We start from the raw sequence: 21,900 nt of genomic DNA on the forward strand, positions 1-21,900 counted from the left end.
ATATTAACATAAATATATTTAAATTAAATTCATATAAATTTTACCCTAAAATACAAAGGAATACAAATAAAAAATAATGTATTTTTATTATAATATTATTTTATTTATATGCTTATTGTTTATATAATTTTATTCATTACTACATTTACAAATAATTTAAAATAAAAATAATATAATGAATCTCATAATAAAGACTAATCAATCAAACACATCCATCACACCAAAAATACGGTAATTAATTATGGGTGACACATAACTTATTTTCATTTTCACATATATGGGATGGACTATTTGCTTACCAAAACACCTCTCTGCACTTTCTTTAAGTAACTCCACCAACTTCACACACGAAACAAACTGATGAGAGAGCCCCAATTACACACAACCACGTAATAAGAAGGATGAAGATCTAGAAGTTGTTTATGGATTTATTTACAAATATGGATCTAATTGGACATTTGTTTATTTTTGTGGGTCCAATAAAAAAGACAACTCTAGGATGAAAACGTACAAACATATCTAAGAAGACATTCGACTCATTAAAACATAAACTAGAGTTTTGGTCAAAAGAACACAAGAAGATTGAGATTCGACTGACTAGTCAACATTATTTTTGGGCTTAGTTTTAGCTTAAATAAATTGTAAAAATTTGTTTAGGATTTCATGGGTCATGTATTGGACCTGATAGCATAAAATAATTGGACCAAATATTTGGACAAGTAGCATAGATTTTTGGGCTTGTATTTGGACCAATAGTAAAATAGGTCTAGTTAGAGTTAAGGCAGTTTCTTCCTGCACCCTGCACCTCCACAATATAATGCAAAGACAAAAATATCCCTATTATTTTTTAAAAACCCCAAAATAGACATAAGACCCACACTACTATTTCTTCTTCCGGACAATGCAATTCGGTAATTTTACAGAATGGGAAATCCGCATTTATTTTTTTGCATTCCGGATTGGGAAATCCATAAATCTTCTGGATTGGTGAATCCGGTAATCTTCCGGATCCATCAATCCGTAACAAAAATTAGACTTCCAGATTTAGCAATCCGGAAATCAACAAGTTGCTTTTGAAACACCCCTTTATTTGAAAAAAAACACGAATCACTTCCGGATTGATGAATCCGTAGCACACACTTCTGGATCCCAATATCCAGTAACCTAAAAAACTCTAATTTTTTCAAATAAAAGGTGAAGGTCAGTTTTGGGATTTAAAAAATTGTGGGGGTGCAGGAAGAAAAACGTAGAGGTGAGGAAGAAGAAGCCTAGGGTTAAAAGTGTCTGGTTAGGGTAATAATTGGGCTTCTTTGAGCCCAATGTAGTCCTAAAACGTCTAGGATATATTAGAAGAAGAAAATTACATTGGCATGGAGCACATGGACGTCCACATGGCAACCTAGAAGTGGAGAGGATTTAGCTTGAAAGGTGTGAGCTAAACATGGAAAACATGAGTCCACGTGACATCTTCTCATTGGAGAGTTTTATTTTGAATTTTCAAAATTTGGCTCCAAAATGTTCAACCCTCTCTCCTATAAATTAATGTGCTTGTCTCACATTTTAATAAGATCAATATTAAATTTTATGCTGCCAAGTTGCTAGCTCTGACACTTCCTTGTCTAAACCTCTCTAGGATAGACACATTTGGTCTTCTTCTTCACCTCTCCAAGTGATATGGCACAACCAATCACTCTTCTTACACTTCATGCGCCTTCAAGGAATCTATAGTTCCATTGGAGTTATTTTTGTTCCATTTCCTCCATCAAACTTTCGCCAGTCATATAAAAATTCCAAGGAAACAAATTGACAATGAAGGCCCAAACCCATCACAAACTCAACTCACATGAATAATCACAACCACCAACTTTGGCAAGGAAGAACGAAAGTTTAAAGTTCTAGCAAATGAACTCATTTGTATTTAGGGTTTACATTTTCATGCATGTACAACCAACTTTTTTTTCCGTTTCTTTCACACAAGAGCGAAGCATTCCTTTTTACATCTTCCTAGCACATGCACGCCTTCACTTCCTTGCAAATCAACAAATACAAGGACGTGAGTCTTCCTCAATCCATCTCCATGAATAGTTCTCACTCGGATATGATATTTATAATTATATTTATACGTATTATTTTATATATATTAACATATGTCATGACTATTATATGAATATTAATGATAATTTTTTTTCATATTTATTCCAGTAATTTAAAATTTAGTTTGATTTTTCATATTAGAAAAAAAAAAGTAAAGTATTATAATTTTAACTAACCAACAATCCGTGATAGTGAAACTCATTTTCTCTTAAATTCACTTATCAGTGAGTCACATGATATTCACCACCAAGAGACCAACCCATAATGAGCCGAATTAAACCGCAGATAGGCAGAAGCCAATTTTTGACAGCTCTAGTAACTGAGTAATCAGATTTAGCACCGGGATCCTCTGTACTCATATCAGCTTTATTATCACCTGTGAAGATATCGATCTTGATTGTTTAAATTCTGCGTTCAGCTTGTAATGTCCATATCATAGCACTATGATATGGACTACATATGCTCACGAGTGAAAATTAGCAATCTACAAATTCAAACGAATCAGACACTGAATTCACAAGAGTCGATTTGAGAACCGAGGGAAGTCATGCTTCAAAATTATAAACAAATTAAAAAAGGCCGCGGAAGGCCGGGAATGCAACATTCATCTTGTTGCTCCCGAGCTCAAGGCATGAATGGTATGTGAAGCAGGCCACAAGTTCACCACACCAAATCTTCATTGTAAATACAACTCCAATACTAAGTAACACACTCTTCAAATTCCTTTTCTTGATCAACCTATAACATTTTTAACACTTCAAAATTATATATCTGTTCTGAAAAATGAATTGCATTGTTTACACCAACACCAGTGATCATGAGAAAAAGCCAGGCTGAACGAACATGGATTCTTCACATTGAGCTACAACTGCCTCCTCTGCTACCATCCATCCCATATTGGACTTTCCTTGTTCAATCTCTACAGAGCAACTCTAAGAAAAAGAAAGACATAAATTAAAACATAATAGGCCCAATAAGACAAATTCACAATATCCATATCATTCACTAAAAGATTTAACCCTACATCCATGCATGAAATAAAGAACAAATCTCAAAGACATAAAACCCAAGTTCTCTGCAACTGTACACGTTGATGTTAATTGGCAGCATCATGGTTGTCATGGCAGATTCTTTGCTAACTAACTACCACAAGCAATTTGTTAAGAGAGGTCTGCTATAGCAATGTCATAGACCACAATGGTGTCTTTAGATTGAGGAATTTTGGCCTTCCGCCACAGATAACACTTGCTGTGCTTTATTCAAACAAAACAAAGCTAACTTATACTCCCATTCAATCTGCATTTCCTAATCTGTGAGCATCTTGCTGACAGAACTATCCGGGTAGACACTAAAGACACAATAGCCATTTAACAGCTTTATCACCCGAGAGCCTTTCTTATATTCTCAAACTTATAAATGGGAAAGGAATTGTGATGTAGACCAGTTGGCAACGGAAGAATACAAACCTCGGAACAGGTATATACAATAAGGGTCATCCAATTCCACTTTTCCACCAAATGTCTTCCTTCACCAAGAGCTTCCTGAAGGAAGTATAGTAATGGAGGCATCAGCTGCATCTCAAATTGTCTTGGTCTGCCACATAGTCTGCAGTTACCAGGGTTTATTTCATTGACTGCAGCTAAAATGGGCCTCCCACCATACGAATATCTACACAAACAAATGTTATTAGGCCCCAAACACAGAAGGGGAGAGAAAGATAGGGGGGATAGAGCAGAGAAAACCAAAATATCAAAGATCTGATGCTATGAAAAATATATATAATTGAATGATAGCTCGAACGCACGACCAATCAATGTATTTAACAACCGTAGTTGCTATGCTTCCCCCTTTAAAGGGAGACAGAAAAATGGATGGAAAAACCCAAACTTTATCCAACTTCCTCGAGTCAGTTGGTTTATATATTTATTATTGCCTGTTCATAAAGCCAAGCTCAGGTGCAACTTTGGCAACTCCCAATCATTACAATGACTGGGAGAAATTATATATTTTTGACAAATAATTCTACAACCAATACTTAATGCCAAATCAGAATCACACACTCCAATAAAAACTCTATCCAACTTTATCACCCAGGTGCGATTGCTCTAGTAACTCAAACTAAAACAAGGATTGAGATTCTAATCAACATTGGGGAGGGGGGCATCACATTTGACCCCATAGTCTACTCCAAATTATCATTTGTTCATACCTAAAACATTGCTCAGGATATGCATCCAATCGTTTCTTGAACTTGAGGTAAGTTCTATCAGCAGTCAAAGCTTTATCATACTCATAATGTTCCTTTTCCCAGGCTTCTTCCGGTTGTGAAGGATCCTCGGCATCACTTCCATTCTCCTTGAGAGAAAGTGAAGAATAGCTAGAACATATAGGACTAAGATCCACAGAGGACGACTCTTCCTGTGCGTATATATAAAAACAGGGCACCACTGAAAACAACCACCCAACAAATAAACCAATTACATAAATAAAAAAACATTAGAGTTGCACTAATTAGCAACTACCAATTACACAAACAATTACCAGGCACGTCATTTTGAAAAAAAGCTGTCACTTTTGGATGTAGAGAAGATAAAGGGGGCTTGTTCTGTCGTTTTTTCCGCGGCTTCTTGCGCTTGGTGTTGGAGGCCGCAGTCCCGGCTTCAAAGAGAGCCTTACCCAGTTGTTCAAAATCCATGTCACCTCCGTCTTCGTCATCCGACACGTTGGCACACGGAACTTCACCGTCGGACGGAAGTTGTTTTCGTTGAGAGGAGTCCACGTCAACAATGTTCTGAACTCGGAGAACGCGCCAAGCGGTTCCGCATTCGGGCGAGACGCAACCGAGAAGGAAGAGGGTGCGGTGTTGAGAAAGGGGAGCGTAAACCTGCGCCACCAAGCAGACTTGGCCGGAGCACGCGGCGCAGCGTAGCAAATCGGCGTTTATGGGAAGGGGCCAGTCCTGTCAGAAATGCTCAAATCACTTCAACGAAAACACCGCAATATTAAAACCAATTTGACAGAATTGAAAAACTAACAAGAATTTAGCGTTGGAAAAGTAGTTGTGAGTGAAGAGAAGAGAAGAGAAGAGAAGGGTTAAGGGTGTACAGGGAGTCCTCCGATTTTAGTTGTATAAGGATCAGATGGTTCGCGATAATCCTCTGCCCATGGGCCTGGCATGCCTAGAAAAGTTGCTGCCATCATAATCTTCTACTTCTTCCGCCAATCTTCTTTTCTTCTTGCTCCAAAACAGAAGGACATTTATCAGAGCTTCAGTAGGGTTAAGTCCAACCATAATTAGTCTGGGTTTACAAGGCTAGAATTTATTTATTTATTAAATTACTAATTTTATCCTTTTTTTTATAGGATTTACTTATTATTTTTAAAAAACTTAATTCAGTTTTTATGTTTGTCAAAAGGATTAAACCATTCTTCTTTTAATTTCTAATTGGCTTAGTTAAATTTTTATTTTTTATAAATTTGGGATTTTTCAATTGAATCTATGCTAAAAAAAAACATTTCAATCAAATTAATATATATATATATATATATTAATTGAATCATTATTATTTAATTTTTTTTATTGTGATTATTATTTTGTATCGTCATCTTCATTATTTGTTTTCATGTATTAAAAAATAGTATGATTATACAAAATGAGATAGCATTTAATGTAAAATCATAAATAACTTTTATGTTTTATGTAAATAATTACTTATTTACCAAATATATTTGTTATACATACTAAGTTAACTATTTATCCTATTATTTAAATATTGAGATCGAATACTTATGACCTTGATTAAGAGACCATTGTCATAACCACTATTGATGTAAGTGATGACAATAGTCTCTTGTTATCAAACATGTTTCCATTAAAAATACTAAAAGTAATAAAAGTTAGTTGTCATTTTATATTAGTCATAATATCTTTTATATTAAAAAAATATCAAATTTAATTAAAAATATAAAAATTATGAGTATTCAATAAACCAAAATAAATAATAGAAACTCAATTAAAAATATCCAAAAATTTATGAGAAAATTGAAACTTTAATTAAAATTTTATAATTAATCTTGATAATAATTTAAATACATCCTCAACTAAAATTATCATCAAATACACTTCTTTTGTAAATACTTCTCTATATAATATAATCCTATTTTAATTGTCAAAATTTTAAAGATTAAAAGATTTTTTTACTGTATTCCAATCTAGCCATTTTTTTAATATGTGTCGTAAATGGTGAAAGAAGAGAAAAAATTATTAGAAAAAAAAAATTAAATTTTATAGTTGTTCTTATTTGGATTGAGTAGGTCTCCTCCTGCACTATGTTACTATATGTTGTGTCAATTCCGCATAGATCTCATTATAAAGGTTGCTCTTATAAGTCTCATATCCGAAAGAATGGGTGACAAACCTACAAAAGATTTTCAAGGATGGAATTATGAGTAATAAATGTTATTGAAGTCTTATAGAGTTGTCTTAGTCCTTTATGTGAATGGCCTAGATTAGTATGGAGAAGGCAGAACTTCTTTACCAATGGATGAGTGTGGGGAGCATAGTAGGTGAGAGACGACGGAGTCAATTTTTACTTCCCTTAAATTTGATACATAAAATTATTTTTATTACAGTCAATCTAATAAAACTAATCTTATATTAAGAACGTATTTTAACATTTAAAATAAAGCCTAAATCTTATATTAGGATGAACTGGCCTTGTAAACACAGGCAATTCTAATAGTGAAAAACAATGGGTATTTCTTCCTCTATTTTTTTTGGATGATCTCCTAGTCAAGAATGAGTACTTTCCAGAATGAAAAATAGACCAAGACATTAGCAGAAGTTAAAGGGAGATGCCACATTGTTAAGCCTGAAAATGGACAGTTTCTAATTTGAAATGTAAAATTTCATTACTAAATAGGTGACTTTCCAATTACCAAAGATAAAAAAAAAAAAAATACATTCCGGATGCATTTGCCCAAAAAAATGTTTTTCCAAACGAAAAGTTATATATACGTCTACCCAAAAGGAATTGGTATCGTGGTATCGCAGTGGAGAAACACAAGATGGGAAGAATGGGGTAGCAACCTTCTATATTTCCCGTAAATGAGTTAGTCAATTGATACATGAATATACAAAGGCTGTGTAGCTAACCCAAATATGCTACATCACCTTCTGCTAAATTAGTCTAACATTGGAATGCTTCACTCAATTCCATCTCTTCGCATTTTTCACACCTTTAGACTTCTGTTTTGCTGCCTGAAAGGCTTGCACCTTTTGCTTCTTCCGTGCTTCTTTCTCAGCCTGTTATTGCAAAAAAAATAAATGAATTCACAAACTACTTATAAATTCTGCTATACTGGTAGTAACCGCCCCATCTCATGAATTTAAGTATTTATAACTAACAAAAGTTCACCTTGGACATCTTGGATTTGGCTTTCACTTTAGGAGCTTTGCTATCAAGTTCTGCCTCGCGTTCAAGTTCTCTTTCCCTAGCATCAAGATTCTTCTCTAAATAATACTGCAATTTTTTTAGATTCAAACATGTTAAAACCAATAATGAGCCAATGCAATATAAGAAAATTTAAACGACTGTACCTGAAGCAAACATATTACAATTCCATGATCACGAAGTTACCATATAATAATATTATATGAACATAAATTTAAAGTATAAAACATAAAATTTTAAGAATAAAATAAAACACTATTTTGGACCCTCTCAAATCCAATAGAGTTATTTTCATTTTGATCCCGCATTAGATGTATTCCCAGTATCATGTTGGCCCATTACATATATCTTTCTTTTATTTTGGTTCCGACATCCTTCCACTTGTGGGGAGAAGGACTGCAACAAAACGAGAAAAGGATCCAGAAGGCTGTTTGCTTTATTATATTATTTTACTTTTTTGAAACCTTGTCAATTTGAAAATCCTAATAAGTTAGTGAAAATGTCAAGTCCCTTAGCTGAGAAATGAAATTGAAATAGAATACATACAGGAAGGACTAAAATGACTAAATGAGAAAATAATCTGAGGGTCCAAAAAGAAGTTTAAAAAAAATCCGAGAGGAAAAAGTATTTTACAATTTTTACCCTAATAAAGATATGATATATGATGATACTATACATGAACAAGATAATCGAATAGGGAACCGGAATAACATATTAGAGAAGTGAGGACCAAGCAATGATACCATGATAGAATTGAGGATCAGTTAGGCATCCAAAATCATCCCAATATAATATTAAACTCCAAAACGCTGTCAATGATTCAAACATCAACAAGTTTTTAAAAAATTAATTACTGATGATCATTGAGTTCCTAGGACCAACTGTATCGTGAATAAAGCTAACCCATTTTATCCAACTCCAATATTAAAATATATAACAAAAATAAAAAGCTTACTATCACACTCAATAAGACAGGGAGGGGTAGAGAAGGGATCAAGGGATCGATTAACTTACATTGTAATCACCTGCATAATCCTGTATAGTGCCATCTTTAATTTCTATGACCCTGTTAACTATTTGCTTTATGAAGTATCTGTCATGAGATACTGTGATAACAGTGCCCTCGTATTCACTTATTGCCTCCTGTGGGAGGAATTAAATACTATTAGGCCGATACGTGACAAAAAGCTTTTCATAAGGAGAAAGCAGACGACAAAGAGAGTCATACCTCAAGCATTTCTTTAGAAGGTATATCCAAGTGATTGGTTGGTTCATCCAACACAAGCAGAGTGGATGGTTTTACCATGAACTTGCAAAAAGCCAGCCGTGCCTAGTAAAACATAAGACAAGATAAATCCAAATAATTTTGCATCACCATATGCAAAGAGTGAGAAAGAGTGGAACATTGCAATGCAACTAGCAAATTAAAAATTATATATATGCCGTGAGTAAATCACGAACAAGAAGAATTAGAATCTTGATGCTACAACAGTCCATGACACCTGAGACTACTAAATACATTTAATGCGATGGGGAATCACCCCCAGTAAATGTCTTAATGTTGAGGTTGGAGCCTATGTCTTAATAATATCATTTAACAAATTCAATTATTCTTGATTCATATATTTCTTCAAATGCAATCATCTCAAAGCTTTTACTCAAGCAATAACATTTCAAACATCTAAAGGCTCAGAAATGTCAAATAAAAGTCAACTGAAAAGGATGACACAAATCTTGAATTTACCTTCTCACCACCACTTAATAGTGAAACTTTTCGGTCAAGCATATCAGATTTAAAATTACAACGCCCAAGAAGTCCTTTAATATCATCTATCCTCCAGTCCTCTGCTGCTTCCTCTACTGTCTCAAGCACTGTCTTGTCTAGATCAAGTGCCTCGGCCTGTTAAACAAATGAAGTCAGCACTAAAAATTTATTAACCACGCAAATTGTGACCTGAAAAACTGGAACTGAGAGCAAATTCATCAGTTTAATTACAATTAACATTTCTCTGATTAAAGTGGCACACCTGATTCTGCTCAAAATAGTTAGGTAACACATTATGCTCCCCAAGCAAAACTTCACCCCCAGTTGGCTTTTCCAAACCCATAATCAATTTCAGTAAAGAACTCTTGCCACATCCATTTGGACCAATAATGGCAATTTTTTCTCCCCTTTCAATTGTAAGATTTGCCTTTTTGAAAAGTGGCTGGCACAGAAAAGCATGATCAGTTGATATCATATAACTAGGACATAAAGACAGTCCACATTTTAATGCTAAGGTTTTCAATAATGAGATCTTGATATCTAACCTTATCCTCAAAGCCAAATTCCAAGTTCTTAATTGTTACAACAGATCTTCCACTCTGTCCACGCTCAGGGAACCTGATTTTCATCTGTTTGCGTTCAAATGGCTTCTCCACCAGTTCCTCTTCCTGGAGTCTCTCCAGCTTCTGTTGCCACGCAAAAAAGAAAGGAAAACCTTTTAAGCAAATAAAAGAAGAACAACATAACATTAAAATATTCGAAACAGAAGGATGCAATGCAACCAATCTAAAGCAGTTAACACAAGCATTGTTTTTATTTGTCATCTCAACTGCCTATTACTTAATGTTGCTTATACATTGTTAGAATAAAAACATTTATGAACTCTCAGCAATTAGCTTAAGCTTTTGGGAGAGTTGATTCTTGACACGCTATTATGAACTCTCCCAAGGTATTATAAAGTGTACAAGCCTGCCGTACCTTGCCCTTTAAGCCCAGAGAACTCTAGCATGAAGGACATGTAAAATATAAAACCATCCATGCACAACCTTTTAATAAGCTATTGGAAAAATAGATTCTTGATGTACCTTTCCAGCAGACGAAGCACGGCCAGAATTTGCTCCAGCACTTAATCTACTGATCAAGTCTCTTGTGTGCTCAATTTCTTTCTGCTGCTTCTCCCAAGCAGCATACTGTGCCTCAATCCATGCTGCTTTTGAAATTATGTACTGCGAATAATTTCCCTCAAACGTCCTGGAGACACCCATGTCAGTTTCCACAATTTTTGTACACAGTTGATCAAGGAAAGCTCGGTCATGGGAAATGATAACCATCGGCACATCCTGCTGGTTAAGATACTCCTCAAGCCACTCAATGGTGTCAAGATCAAGGTGATTTGTAGGCTCATCTAACAGCAACAAATCAGGATCCTGCAACCAAACACAGATTCCTATTCTTATCAATAACACTTGTGACACTCAAACCCACATCGTCTACACAACAAAACAGTGTAGTCATTGAGAAATTTTATCACCTAGGTAACTGAATTATTCCTTTCTAGACAACGAAGCTTGTGTCAAGGTGCAAATATATACATAACCTAGACAAAAATAGCAGCCTGTTGTGAAATATCAATGTATTTTGGATCGGCTATTTTAGCATTACGTATAGTGTATTCTAAATCTTTCAGCTCAAACCAAAATAAACCGCAAAATCTACAAATAGTAGCTTTCAGCTTACCATGAATGTAATGTTATGAGACATCAAACCAATCATACACTTTAACTAATTGGATAGCTCGGTAAACCTTTGTAAAATTGATTTTGAAATAATGCGATTTATGTTTGGATGTTTTCACTCTTAAAACATACAAATAGTTGCTTTCAGCTTAACATGGATCCAATGTTTTGCGACATGAAACCGATGGCAAATGTTTGTACAATTCATTTAGATTATATTTGATTATAAAGTGATGGGATTTATGTTTGGATGTTTTCATTCTAAAAATAAGTTACTAAAACAGGTTACTACAAACATTTTTATCTAACTATAAAACTAGTTAGAGTTGCACAAATCTACCTCAACATTGCAAAGCAATTCTGAACAATCCAACGTGAATTCAAGCGTACCTGGAGTAGAATCTTTCCAAGACACATTCTCATCTGCCAGCCTCCACTGAAAGACGCAACCAACCTATCAGAATCCTCAGGAGCAAAGCCAAGTTCAGGCACCAACTTATTTATTTTCGCATCAACCTCATCGAGGTCCACAGACTGAGCCCTCCGCTGAAGCAAATCAAACTCATCCAAAAGCCTTCCCATCAACTCCAAATCGTTGACAGAACCCTCGAGCGCCTTCTGCACCCTCTCCAACTTCCCCGCCACCTCCATTTCCTCCTTGAACGCGCTCATGAACTCCTCCCTCACCGTCCTGCTCAGCGAGACCTCGAACTCCTGATTCAGAAACGCGATTTTCATGTTCGACTTCGCCTTTATCACGTTCCCGTAATCCGGCTCCTCCAATCCAGCGATAATCCTCATCTGCGTCGTCTTCCCCGCGCCGTTCACGCCAACCAAACCCACCTTCTCCCCCTTCTTCACCTCCCAACTCACGTCCTTCAACACTGTCACGCCCTTGTACGCCTTCCCCACGTTTTCCAGCTTCACCCCCGACGACACGCCCGACGCGCCTCCACTCTGCTGCTTCCTCCCGCGCCGCGGCTCTTCCGAGACGGTTTCGGAGAAGAGAGACTCGATGTCGTCGTCGACGGTTACAGTTGTTACGCCCGAAGAGGAAGCGGAACTGGGCCGCAATGGGCCCGAGAAGCGGCTGGTGTAAATTAGATTGGTGCTGATGTTAGTGTTGTTGGTGTTCGCTCTGGTGGTGACGCGTGGCGGAAGGTGGCGTAGCACGGAGGGCTTTCGTGTATCTAAAATGACCGCGCCGGTGAGGTCTAAGTGATGAAGCTTCGCGGCCAATTCCATTTTGAAGGGAATCGAAAATTCAGAGAATCGAAATCGAGGAGTGAGAACAGATATGGTGTGAGTTCTCTTCCCCGCAAATGCTGAACCTGATTTCAACCCATAAACCGGTTTTGCGCGCTGTTGGAAACGTTTGCGGTTCCTTCACTGGCTTTTCTTCTGTATCTTTCTGTTGGGTAGAGAATAATCGCTTATTATATATATTTTTATTTTTTAAAGGCAGAATAAGAATAAGGAAAATTAAGAAATTGGTAGGCTTGGATTAAGAATTTATTGTGGCCAGAACCAGATGAGAGATAGAAAAATCGGACATAGATTTCAGATAGATAAGGATCCTGGAAGAACATGGACCGTGTGTGGTGAAGAGTAGCTCAAAACGGCCCTCACGTTTTTGTGACGCGTGTCTCCTTCTGTGGCTCACATCGTTCTCTTCAATTCACATCCACCACCGTGAACAACCAAAATTCTGATCTTTTTTTTTTTCTGTTCATTATTATTGGGGGTCAATATCATGGTGGGCATTTTGCTCCCTTTCGTCTTGGCCCAACTATTATGGGCCGAACTGACAGCCCATAAGAAACATGACTATTTCTTCCTGCACCTCCATATATTTTTCTGCCATCCCATATAGAACATGAAAAATACTTTTTTATTCTTTTTGTGTCACTCCTTATTTTGGATTACAAAATCTGAAAGTTAATCTCGGACTCGGTAATAACTTACGGATTATATATTTTTTTTTAAAAAAATATTATGGATTATATAATTTAGAAGTCTGAATTTGAAAGTAGCTTCTGGATTATGTAATCTTGACACACATTTGAAAAAACGTTTATGGATTACATAATTTGGAAGCTAATCTCATATTAGAAAAAACTTTCAGATTATATAATTTAAAAATTAATCATGCATTTGAAAAAAATTTCTGGATTATATAATTCAAAAATTAATTACGAATTTAAAAAAATACTTTCAAATTACGTAATCCAAAAATATTACAGAGAAATATTTTTTTTTAAAAATTATGAAGGTGAGAAAAGAATATATGGAGTTGCAGGAAGAAACAGTGAAGAAACATTGGTGAAGCCTTGTATTTTCTTTGGGTGACCATATCTTGAGGGCAGTTTCTTCCTGCACCCCCACAATGTAATGCAAAGACAAAAATATTCCTACTATTTTTTAAAAACTCTAAAATACACATAAGACCCACACTACTCTTTCTTCTTCCAGACAATGCAATTCGGTAATTTTACGGAATGGGAAATCCGCATTTATTTTTTTGCATTCCAGATTAGAAAATCCATAAATATTCTGGATTGGTGAATTCGGTAATCTTCCGGATCCATCAATCCGTAACAAAATTAAAATTTCGGATTCAGCAATCCAGAAATCAACAAGTTGCTTTCGAAACACCCCTTTATTTGAAAAAGAACACGAATCACTTCCAGATTGATGATTTCGTAGTACACTCCCAGATCCCAATATCCAGTAACCTAAAAAACTCCAGTTTTTTCAAATAAAAGATGAAGATCAGTTTTGGGATTTACAAAATTATGGGGATGCAGGAAGAAAAACGTAGGGGTGTAGGAATAAGAAGTCTATCCTAAGAACCATCGTCCAAAAAAACATTGAATAAAAGATATTTTTGGTTGTTGTTAATTTATTTTGTAAAATCAATTCATTTAAAACTAATTAAAAAATATGTAAATAAAATTTTACTAATTTTTTGATATATATTATTTTGTTAATTTGAAATTGTTTTATGAAATAAAAATTTGAGTTCCTTTGTTTTAGGTCAACCTCTTAACCCAGATCCAACTCTTTCGAGTTAGGGATCTTGAGCCTAATGTTCGGCGACAAGTGAACCAAAATAGAAAAGACTGTTTGATGTTAAAACATAAAAAATTAAAAAATTACTTATATGGAATCTAAAACTATTAATTTGACGATATCAAGTGTCACATCAATGTCAAGTTTTTTAATGACAAAATCCAAATTGCATCTAAAAGTACTTCTATAAGAATTAAAGCGAATAGATTTTTTAGTGTAGAAGTAATAGATAAATTTTGTATAAATTGTAGAGAAAAACATAAAATCATCTTTAACATAGACACTAACCCATATCATCTTTATTTCAACACTTTATCAGTATATGTTAGTTTTTTTGTTAACATTAACAACTAGATGAATTTGAAATGGCTTGCACAGTAAAAAAAAATGAACATAAAAAAAATGTAATTACAAAGTTCAAATAAGTTTTTTCTCTATGTAATTTTTTTTTTGCTTTCAAAAGACGCCATCTAAAAAGTAGCTATTATTATCAATAAAAGAAACGTCTTCTTCGATTGCTTTTATTTGTTATTAAAGTTGTACGTACAAATAAAAGTAATTAATATTTTTATTTATTAACTTGTAATGCCTTTTAGTATATATTCAATTTCTTATTTACTATTTTGATAGTTTACTTATTAAAAAATCAACTCCTTCTTAAATTTTAAACAATAGATCAATAAAACTAATTTTCGTTATAAAAGTAAAAATAATACTGCTATATTCATACTATAGTTTTCCTTCCACGGTACCCAACTTGTTTAACTATTTCCATGATGAGTATAATAATTCACGAGTTCACAGTTCAAATAATTGAAAATTAAAAAGTTGAAAGAAAAATTGAACCTAATAATTAATGTTCTTTACACCATAGTTTCATTACCTGCTTGTTTGGGCAATGATTGTTCCTTTATAAGTTTATTTTTTTTTTGGGAAAAATGTTTGCAACTCTTTTGTTATCTGTCATTGTCGAGACACGACTTTATTGTTCATTTAATTTTGAAGCAGAAGAAATAAATCCACTGGTCCCCATTATATAAAACATTAAATTAAAATAAAATATTGAATACTAATTATTATGAAATGAAAATGTCCACACAGAAAAATTGGTGAATAATAAAGTATAATTGTGGTTGTGGGTTCGAAATGGAGAGAATATTTTGTGAGGGTAAGACAGCTAGAAAAGAGAAAGCAAGTGGCGGGTGCTTCAACACGGAATGAAGGTACAATCAATTAAAACAATAATAAATGAAATAAAGATATCTGGTACATAGTTATATACTTCCAACAAGGTAACTAAGCATAACTTAGATATAAAAAAAATGTTTCATTTTGGTTATTAAATTAAATAGATATGAAAGAGAAGCCTATATTTTTATAACTATTTTTTGGTTTACCAGCGTGTTCCTAATAAATAATAAAACATGTTATTTTGATTTGATGAAAATTGGTAAACGCTAAGAAAGAAAGGTAAGGAATATGAATTTTCTTTGTGGTGTATAAATAGAGAAGATACATGCCGAAACAGCTATGCTTATCTATCGTTTCATTTGGTTAGAAAAGGCTGTGCCACATTTCTCAAACCCTTTCTCTCTCTTAATTCGAGATCTGAAATCACTCAGATGGAGCAAAGTAAGGAGGTAAGTTCTGTTCTCTCTCTAAACGCCTGCGTTTTGCCCTGAAACGAACATCAAACGGAACGAACGATTCTAGTCGTTGCTCGGAATCCATGTTTCCCTGTGTTTTGTTTCGTTGCAATTCCGCTCCCTGAGAATTGCGAGCTGCGGCCTGAAAACCTTAGTACCACGCGCAGCTAGTTCATTTTGTTTGATTTTTAATTTGTTTTGGTCGTTGAAAATCATTCGCATACTTTGATTAGTTGTATTTGTCGTTTTTCTTGCTTCTGCTATTGAAGTTTTGTTGCGCTTCGTGAATAGACGCGACTATGATGATAAGTGATAATACTATTTCGCTTTAAACTCTGTTTTATTTAATTTATCCATTTGTTTTGTGTTTGAAGTTTGATATGATGATATTAGTGTTGCAGTAGTACAAGTAATTGTAAATCCCTTTCAGAAGCAAATGGATTATGAGATGGAAGAGTACTTGGGGTTTTTAAATTTTTACAGCAGCCGTGAAACTGCCTATCTTTGTTTTTCGTTATTTGTCTCTTGTATGAAACTAACGAGTTTTTTTTTTTATCTTGTAAATTACTTCTAATGAATATAAGTAGAGGGTGTGTTTTAGTGCAACTGTGAGATTGCTGCTTGTGACTTGGTGTTCACAGTTCGAAACAGCTTTCTGCTGAGTGCTGACTGTCGTGCACTTAAGGGTATTTTTATAGGAATTTATTACATGCTATGTTTTTGCTGAAAATGTATGGTGAAGTTAATAAACTTTGCCTCCACATTGGCATTGGTAGATGTAGATGCTTGTAATGGTTCTTTTGGACAGGAGTCAAAAACAGGTGTTTTGTGAAACCGTTTTACTGTGTCGTCATTTATTGTATTGTTATTCTCTTTTATTATTATGACGAAAGACAGTTTTGTTACGGTTGATCAACCATCTAACCCATAAATCTTTTGACTGTAGAAAAATGCTCCTTGGTTATCAGTGCCACAGTTTGGGGACTGGGATCAGAAGGGACAAGTGCCAGACTACTCACTGGATTTCTCTAAAATTCGGGAAATGAGGAAGCAAAACAAGACAAATATTTCAAGGGCAAGTCTGGGTAATGAAGAGGAACTGATGGCTTCTTCTACCACTAACAATACAAACACTGTCCACAGTGATGAGCACCAGCACCCTCACTACCACCAAACCAGCTCTCCAACTGTAAGATCCCTCCCCAGCTTTATCATTCCTTTTGTTATTAGCTATATTACGGTATTAGCTACTATTTAAATTTTCCTAAAAATTTATTCATCCATGGTGAAGTAGTCACCACCATTGCTCGCCTGTAAGTCTTTTTTTAAGGGGATTGGTGGGTGGTTATTTTGGGAATATAATTCGCACTGATTGCTGCAATAACTAACAGCTTAGGGAATGACTGTGTCTTGCATCTTTTATTTAATGGGTGGAGTAAGAATATTTGAAATAGGTTGCAGTTTTAAACACACTAATCACCTGTTTTTGTCCATCAAGTCAAGTTGTGAATTAAAATGACTTTTAAATTGTCTTGAGTTGATTGTGAGAACTCCTTATCAATTTTTTTTCTTACTCTTCCTTTAAAAATCTTCTACACTGATATCTATTTTATTTCATTTACCTCTTTTCCAGTTAATCAATTTTTCTTCTTTAAATATCTGTGTAAAAAAGAAACCTAGCCTCAAATCTTCATTGGGTTGGATTAAAAACAAATAAGGAATAAACTAAACTTGACATTTCAATCGTCTCTCTTGCCCCTTCAATGCCAAAATATATTTGAAGAAAAAACGATGGAAAGCAAAAAATTCAATAAAACATAAATCTGTAGGATTCGACATTTCTAGCAACCATACTGTATATTTGTATAATATTGATCTTGATTTGAAGAGAATAGAGATAAAGGGAGAAGAATAATAAAGTGGAAACCTTTTATCAAAGAAAAGTGTAAAACAAAGACAAATACCATACGGCGTGACACATCTTGCCAAGTAAGCTCTAGTAACATAAGAAAACAACAAAGCTCACTAAGGCCTGCCTGTTGATGACAAATTCACGTAGTAATCCATCTTCTTCTTTTAGCGAAAGTAGTCACCAGAAGCTTATATACTAATATTTTTCAACCCAAGGAAAAAAAGGATATATTAGATTATACATTAGAGGGAATTATATATATATATATATATATATATATATATATATATCCGAGATAATCTTCTTCCTTTTTTAAAATAATGTTTTGCACTAATTTGAGTGGGCGGTGGTTAGGTTGAAAAGGATGTAAACATTAATATTTATGTGTAGATATATTCTATTTGCTAAGGCAACACGCAATTCTAGTCGCTGCACATGGATGAATGTTGGGGCAGTTGCATTCATTTCATTGGTAAGAGTGCTATAAAATATGATGATCATTTATGATTAAAAAAATATAGTTGTACTTTGAGGTCGTATTCATTCAGTAGATACTCCAAATATCGAGTAGGATATATATGGGGTCTAAATATTGCATCTTTCTTTGATTTTTTCCCTGACAGACAAGGAGGAGTTTCCTGAGCTACTTCAACTGTTGCGTAAAAGCTTGATGCTGCTGGGAATCTAGAAGCTTTTTTTGTCTGCCTAAGGCCATGGACAGGAACAAGTATTGTTTTGCGCTTGGTGATCATTACTTGGTACTTGTTTTTGATTTAGGAAAGCAAACCCCTTTTTAAGCCTTAATCTTCATTTGTCGATTTTACATTACTTGCATCTTAGTTTGAAATTTGTGTATCTAATTAGAGGTGAAGATGGTAATCATGTAAATCGCGCTCTCAGCAACTTTTGAACCTGTACCACCTGGTCCAAAATGTGATGATAATTTAATCCAGCATAGCAATGTTGTTGAGCTTCAAATTTTCATTGCTCTTGTTCCTCAATTAGTTCATTATTCAGTCCCGAATCGATTTCCTTCTTTCAGTTTTAGTATCGGTTTATTAAGGTGTCTCCAAGAGTAATCTGCAATCATTTCCAAACAAAGATGAATTATGTTTACTGCTATTCATCCTGGTTGGTTTCGTTTATTTGGCGTATATCCACATGTTGGGGGACCACGTACATTTCAGCACAATCACTGTAGTTGTATGCAAGTTCATGTTTGTTTCACCTTAATTACAAATTTCAAAGTAACGTGACAATTGTATGCTTTTATTCGTCGTTTTTGTCTTGAAAACAAAATGGAGAAGTTTGATTGAATGTGGTTACAACAAAAAACAAAAAGAAAAGTGGAAAAGTTTCATTGAATGTGGTTACAAGAAAAAACAAACATACCCTTAATTGTTAAATAGATCAGTATCACATTGCTTGCCTTCTACCCCTGCCTGCAATTTTGTTAAAGAAAATTACTGTTTATATAAATATTTTAACATTTTAATCATTAAAAATTATGTTAAGAATTAACTCATTAAAAATCCTATTAAATGTGCTTTTAAAGTAATTATTACAAAAATAAATTATCATGTACTAGTGGATAACGGCGTGGAGAATAACTTGACTCTATAACCACCGATAACTTAACTCTATAACCACCAATTATCGCATGTGGGACATCTTATATACCAAGGACTTATTATCCAAAAATAAATATTTTTTAAAACTGAATACATTGTCTTTTTTCTTCTTTTTTTCAAAGAATTAAAGAATTAAAATAAATGGGACACTTTAGGGGTGTTTCAACCCTTATACAAACTCATCCAAACTGGGCTAAGATGCCTGGACAAAACATACCCCTTACAGCATCATGTAAAAAGCCTGTTTGAAATCCCTTACAAAGTCTATGCTTCTAAACACAATCTAATCATGACAGCAAAATAGGTAAACTCTAAAACAGTATCCCAAAAACCTTCACACTCCAGCAACTATAACTTGCTTTCAAAAGCCAAAAAGTAATTTACTACATGCTCTAACAAGACATACTTTGTGTAGCAGAACACATTCTCCAAAATTTTCATATATAACCAAGACCTATCATACCACCTATTTGAACAACACCATCGGTAGCAGCAAAAGAACCATGCGTGAAACCACCAAAGATAGTCTTGGTTTTATCTAGCTCCAGAGGGATTTAGAGCATGTTTAAATCTCCACCTTCATCAAACAACAGCATCTTCAGACCACCATCTATTCACACTTCCATCTTCTTTTATAATATTAATACTCTGCTCCCCTTCAGCTATACCTGCACCATCAACACAACCTTTCCCATCTCTCAAACTGACTTAAACAAGCAAAACGAAACCAGAACTTGCTCTTGAAAGAATTATAACATATTTATTACCACACCCAAACCAGTCATTTAGAATATGAAGAGAGTTAAGATAGCTCCTGTAAAATACATTCATCAACATATGAAAAAATAAAAACACTTTTAATCCCTTACCTAGTTACCATGTTGACACAGGTTAATGATGATAAGATCCAATCAGAGAAGGAAAAGATAACTTTCTTTTCTTTGTTTCAACCAAACCCAAGATTGTACTTGCGCCATAGTGAAAATCTCCTCTGCATCTACCTTTGCTTGGTTAAAGATAACCCTATTTCTATGCTTCCAAATGCTCCATATTATGGAGACCTAAACTAAATACTATTGACAAACAAATATTGTTTTAAAATAAATATTCTATTCACATAAACATAGTCCTAATGTAAATTCTTACATAAATATTGTCTTAAAAACATTTAACTAGCTTAAAATTGTCCTAACCTAAATATTGTTCTAAATATTGCTATATTACAAAATAAAAATAAATAAAAAAACAAAAACATGTAGTTGGAAGAGGCATGACTTGACAACGAGGAAAGAAAAAAAAACTTTACTTTTGGTTTGGAGATATGATAATGTTTGGTGTGGTATAATGGAAATATATAAATGAAGTAGAAGAGAAAATAAAAAAGAAGACAAGAAAAAATGAAAAAAACTTCTTCTATTGAAAAAGAAATAGTTAAAAAATAATGTTTATTGTTAATAATTTTATTATTGTTGTTATAGTTAAAAGAATAAAAAATGGGAAAATATTTTATAATCTTTATAGGTGTTAGTCATAAAAAAATATTTTTATATATATAAATATAATTGAATGTGTTGAAAATGTAAGGGATGCATTCTTGTTATTTAGTCTTTCTTCTTTTCGTTTGTGCCGAATTACTTTGTGACGGATTCAACACGACTTTTATTTTCTTTGGTAAATGTGGCGTCACAACTCTATTCTCTCTCTTTTCTCCGTTTTTGCTTTTTTTTTTTCCTTAAAAAAAAACATAAACGAGTGGAAGACCGCAATGAAAAAAAGTATACATGATAAAAATTGGCAAATAATTTCACAAAAATATACATGATAACATTAATATATATTAATTATTTTATTTTAAATAACATTTTGGTTAAAGATGCTTCAAATAATTATTCAAACAACTTTTTTTTACATATATTCTAATTTATCTTTTAAAATTAAATTTAATTATAATTTTCTAATATAATTGTAGGTTGAAAGATGTATTTGCATCAACAACGCGTTACAAAAGAAAAACTTGTGACTATCTGCATGACCAGACTCCCACCATATTTTGTTCCTATAAAAAATAAATCGAAATATAATATAGAAAAAGAAATTACACCATCTGATTTAAAAAACCCTACTAATTTAAAGAATATGTATTTATGATAATAGCGTGTAAAAGAATCTTACATTAGTTCACTAATACGTATATGAAAAATTGTAACTCTTTACTCCTAACCTTTGTTTTTCGTAGGAAGATTTGCAAATACAGATATAAAAAATTAGAAACAGAAAACAAATAAGATTTTTTGCAATTATCTTTCTTTGCATAGTGGTCAAGATTTACGAAGAAATGAGATTAATTGATTTTATAAATAATTCATATTATTAATTATTAACTTGTTAATATTTATAATTATTATAATAAGAGAAATATAATTAATAAGATTGTATAATATAATTAAAATAATAAAATGTAAATTATTATTATTATTAAAATAATAATAATAATAATAAATTTATAAAGTAATGATAAGATATTAATAAACATAAAAAACAAAAAAAAAATTATAAACATAAAATAACATAAATAAGAAAAGTAACAATAA

General features: G+C 33.5%; 3 protein-coding genes across 4 annotated transcripts; 1 reads left to right on the top strand and 2 right to left on the bottom strand.

The window, feature by feature from the left end:
* Nucleotides 1-2,621: 2,621 nt before the first annotated feature.
* On the bottom strand, nucleotides 2,622-5,394 carry LOC137821711 (uncharacterized). Its single transcript, XM_068626437.1, has 5 exons — nucleotides 5,200-5,394; nucleotides 4,636-5,053; nucleotides 4,304-4,541; nucleotides 3,561-3,762; nucleotides 2,622-3,026 (listed from the first exon to the last, which is right to left on the bottom strand). The coding sequence occupies exons 1-5, from the start codon at nucleotides 5,293-5,295 to the stop codon at nucleotides 2,910-2,912; spliced, it is 1,071 nt and encodes a 356-aa protein (XP_068482538.1). The 5' UTR covers nucleotides 5,296-5,394; the 3' UTR covers nucleotides 2,622-2,909.
* Nucleotides 5,395-7,162: 1,768 nt separating this feature from the next.
* Nucleotides 7,163-12,758, bottom strand: LOC137821149 (ABC transporter F family member 5). Its single transcript, XM_068625608.1, has 9 exons — nucleotides 11,439-12,758; nucleotides 10,398-10,739; nucleotides 9,858-9,998; nucleotides 9,575-9,754; nucleotides 9,292-9,447; nucleotides 8,776-8,877; nucleotides 8,562-8,690; nucleotides 7,512-7,616; nucleotides 7,163-7,399 (listed from the first exon to the last, which is right to left on the bottom strand). The coding sequence occupies exons 1-9, from the start codon at nucleotides 12,291-12,293 to the stop codon at nucleotides 7,304-7,306; spliced, it is 2,106 nt and encodes a 701-aa protein (XP_068481709.1). The 5' UTR covers nucleotides 12,294-12,758; the 3' UTR covers nucleotides 7,163-7,303.
* A 2,666-nt stretch (nucleotides 12,759-15,424) lies between these two features.
* Nucleotides 15,425-18,656, top strand: LOC137823169 (uncharacterized). 2 transcript variants are annotated; one of them, XR_011083074.1, is made up of 4 exons: nucleotides 15,603-15,760; nucleotides 16,713-16,955; nucleotides 18,069-18,150; nucleotides 18,302-18,656. XR_011083074.1 is itself a non-coding variant. In XM_068628320.1 (3 exons), the coding sequence occupies exons 1-3, from the start codon at nucleotides 15,743-15,745 to the stop codon at nucleotides 18,347-18,349; spliced, it is 309 nt and encodes a 102-aa protein (XP_068484421.1). In that variant the 5' UTR covers nucleotides 15,425-15,742; the 3' UTR covers nucleotides 18,350-18,656. The 2 variants fall into 2 exon arrangements, 1 of the variants encoding a protein (XP_068484421.1); XM_068628320.1 differs by lacking the exon at nucleotides 18,069-18,150 and having other exon boundaries at nucleotides 15,425-15,760.
* The last annotated feature ends 3,244 nt before the right edge of the window (nucleotides 18,657-21,900 follow it).

The sequence above is a fragment of the Phaseolus vulgaris genome, chromosome 9 (assembly GCF_000499845.2).
Source record: "Phaseolus vulgaris cultivar G19833 chromosome 9, P. vulgaris v2.0, whole genome shotgun sequence".
Taxonomy (NCBI): Eukaryota; Viridiplantae; Streptophyta; class Magnoliopsida; order Fabales; family Fabaceae; genus Phaseolus; species Phaseolus vulgaris.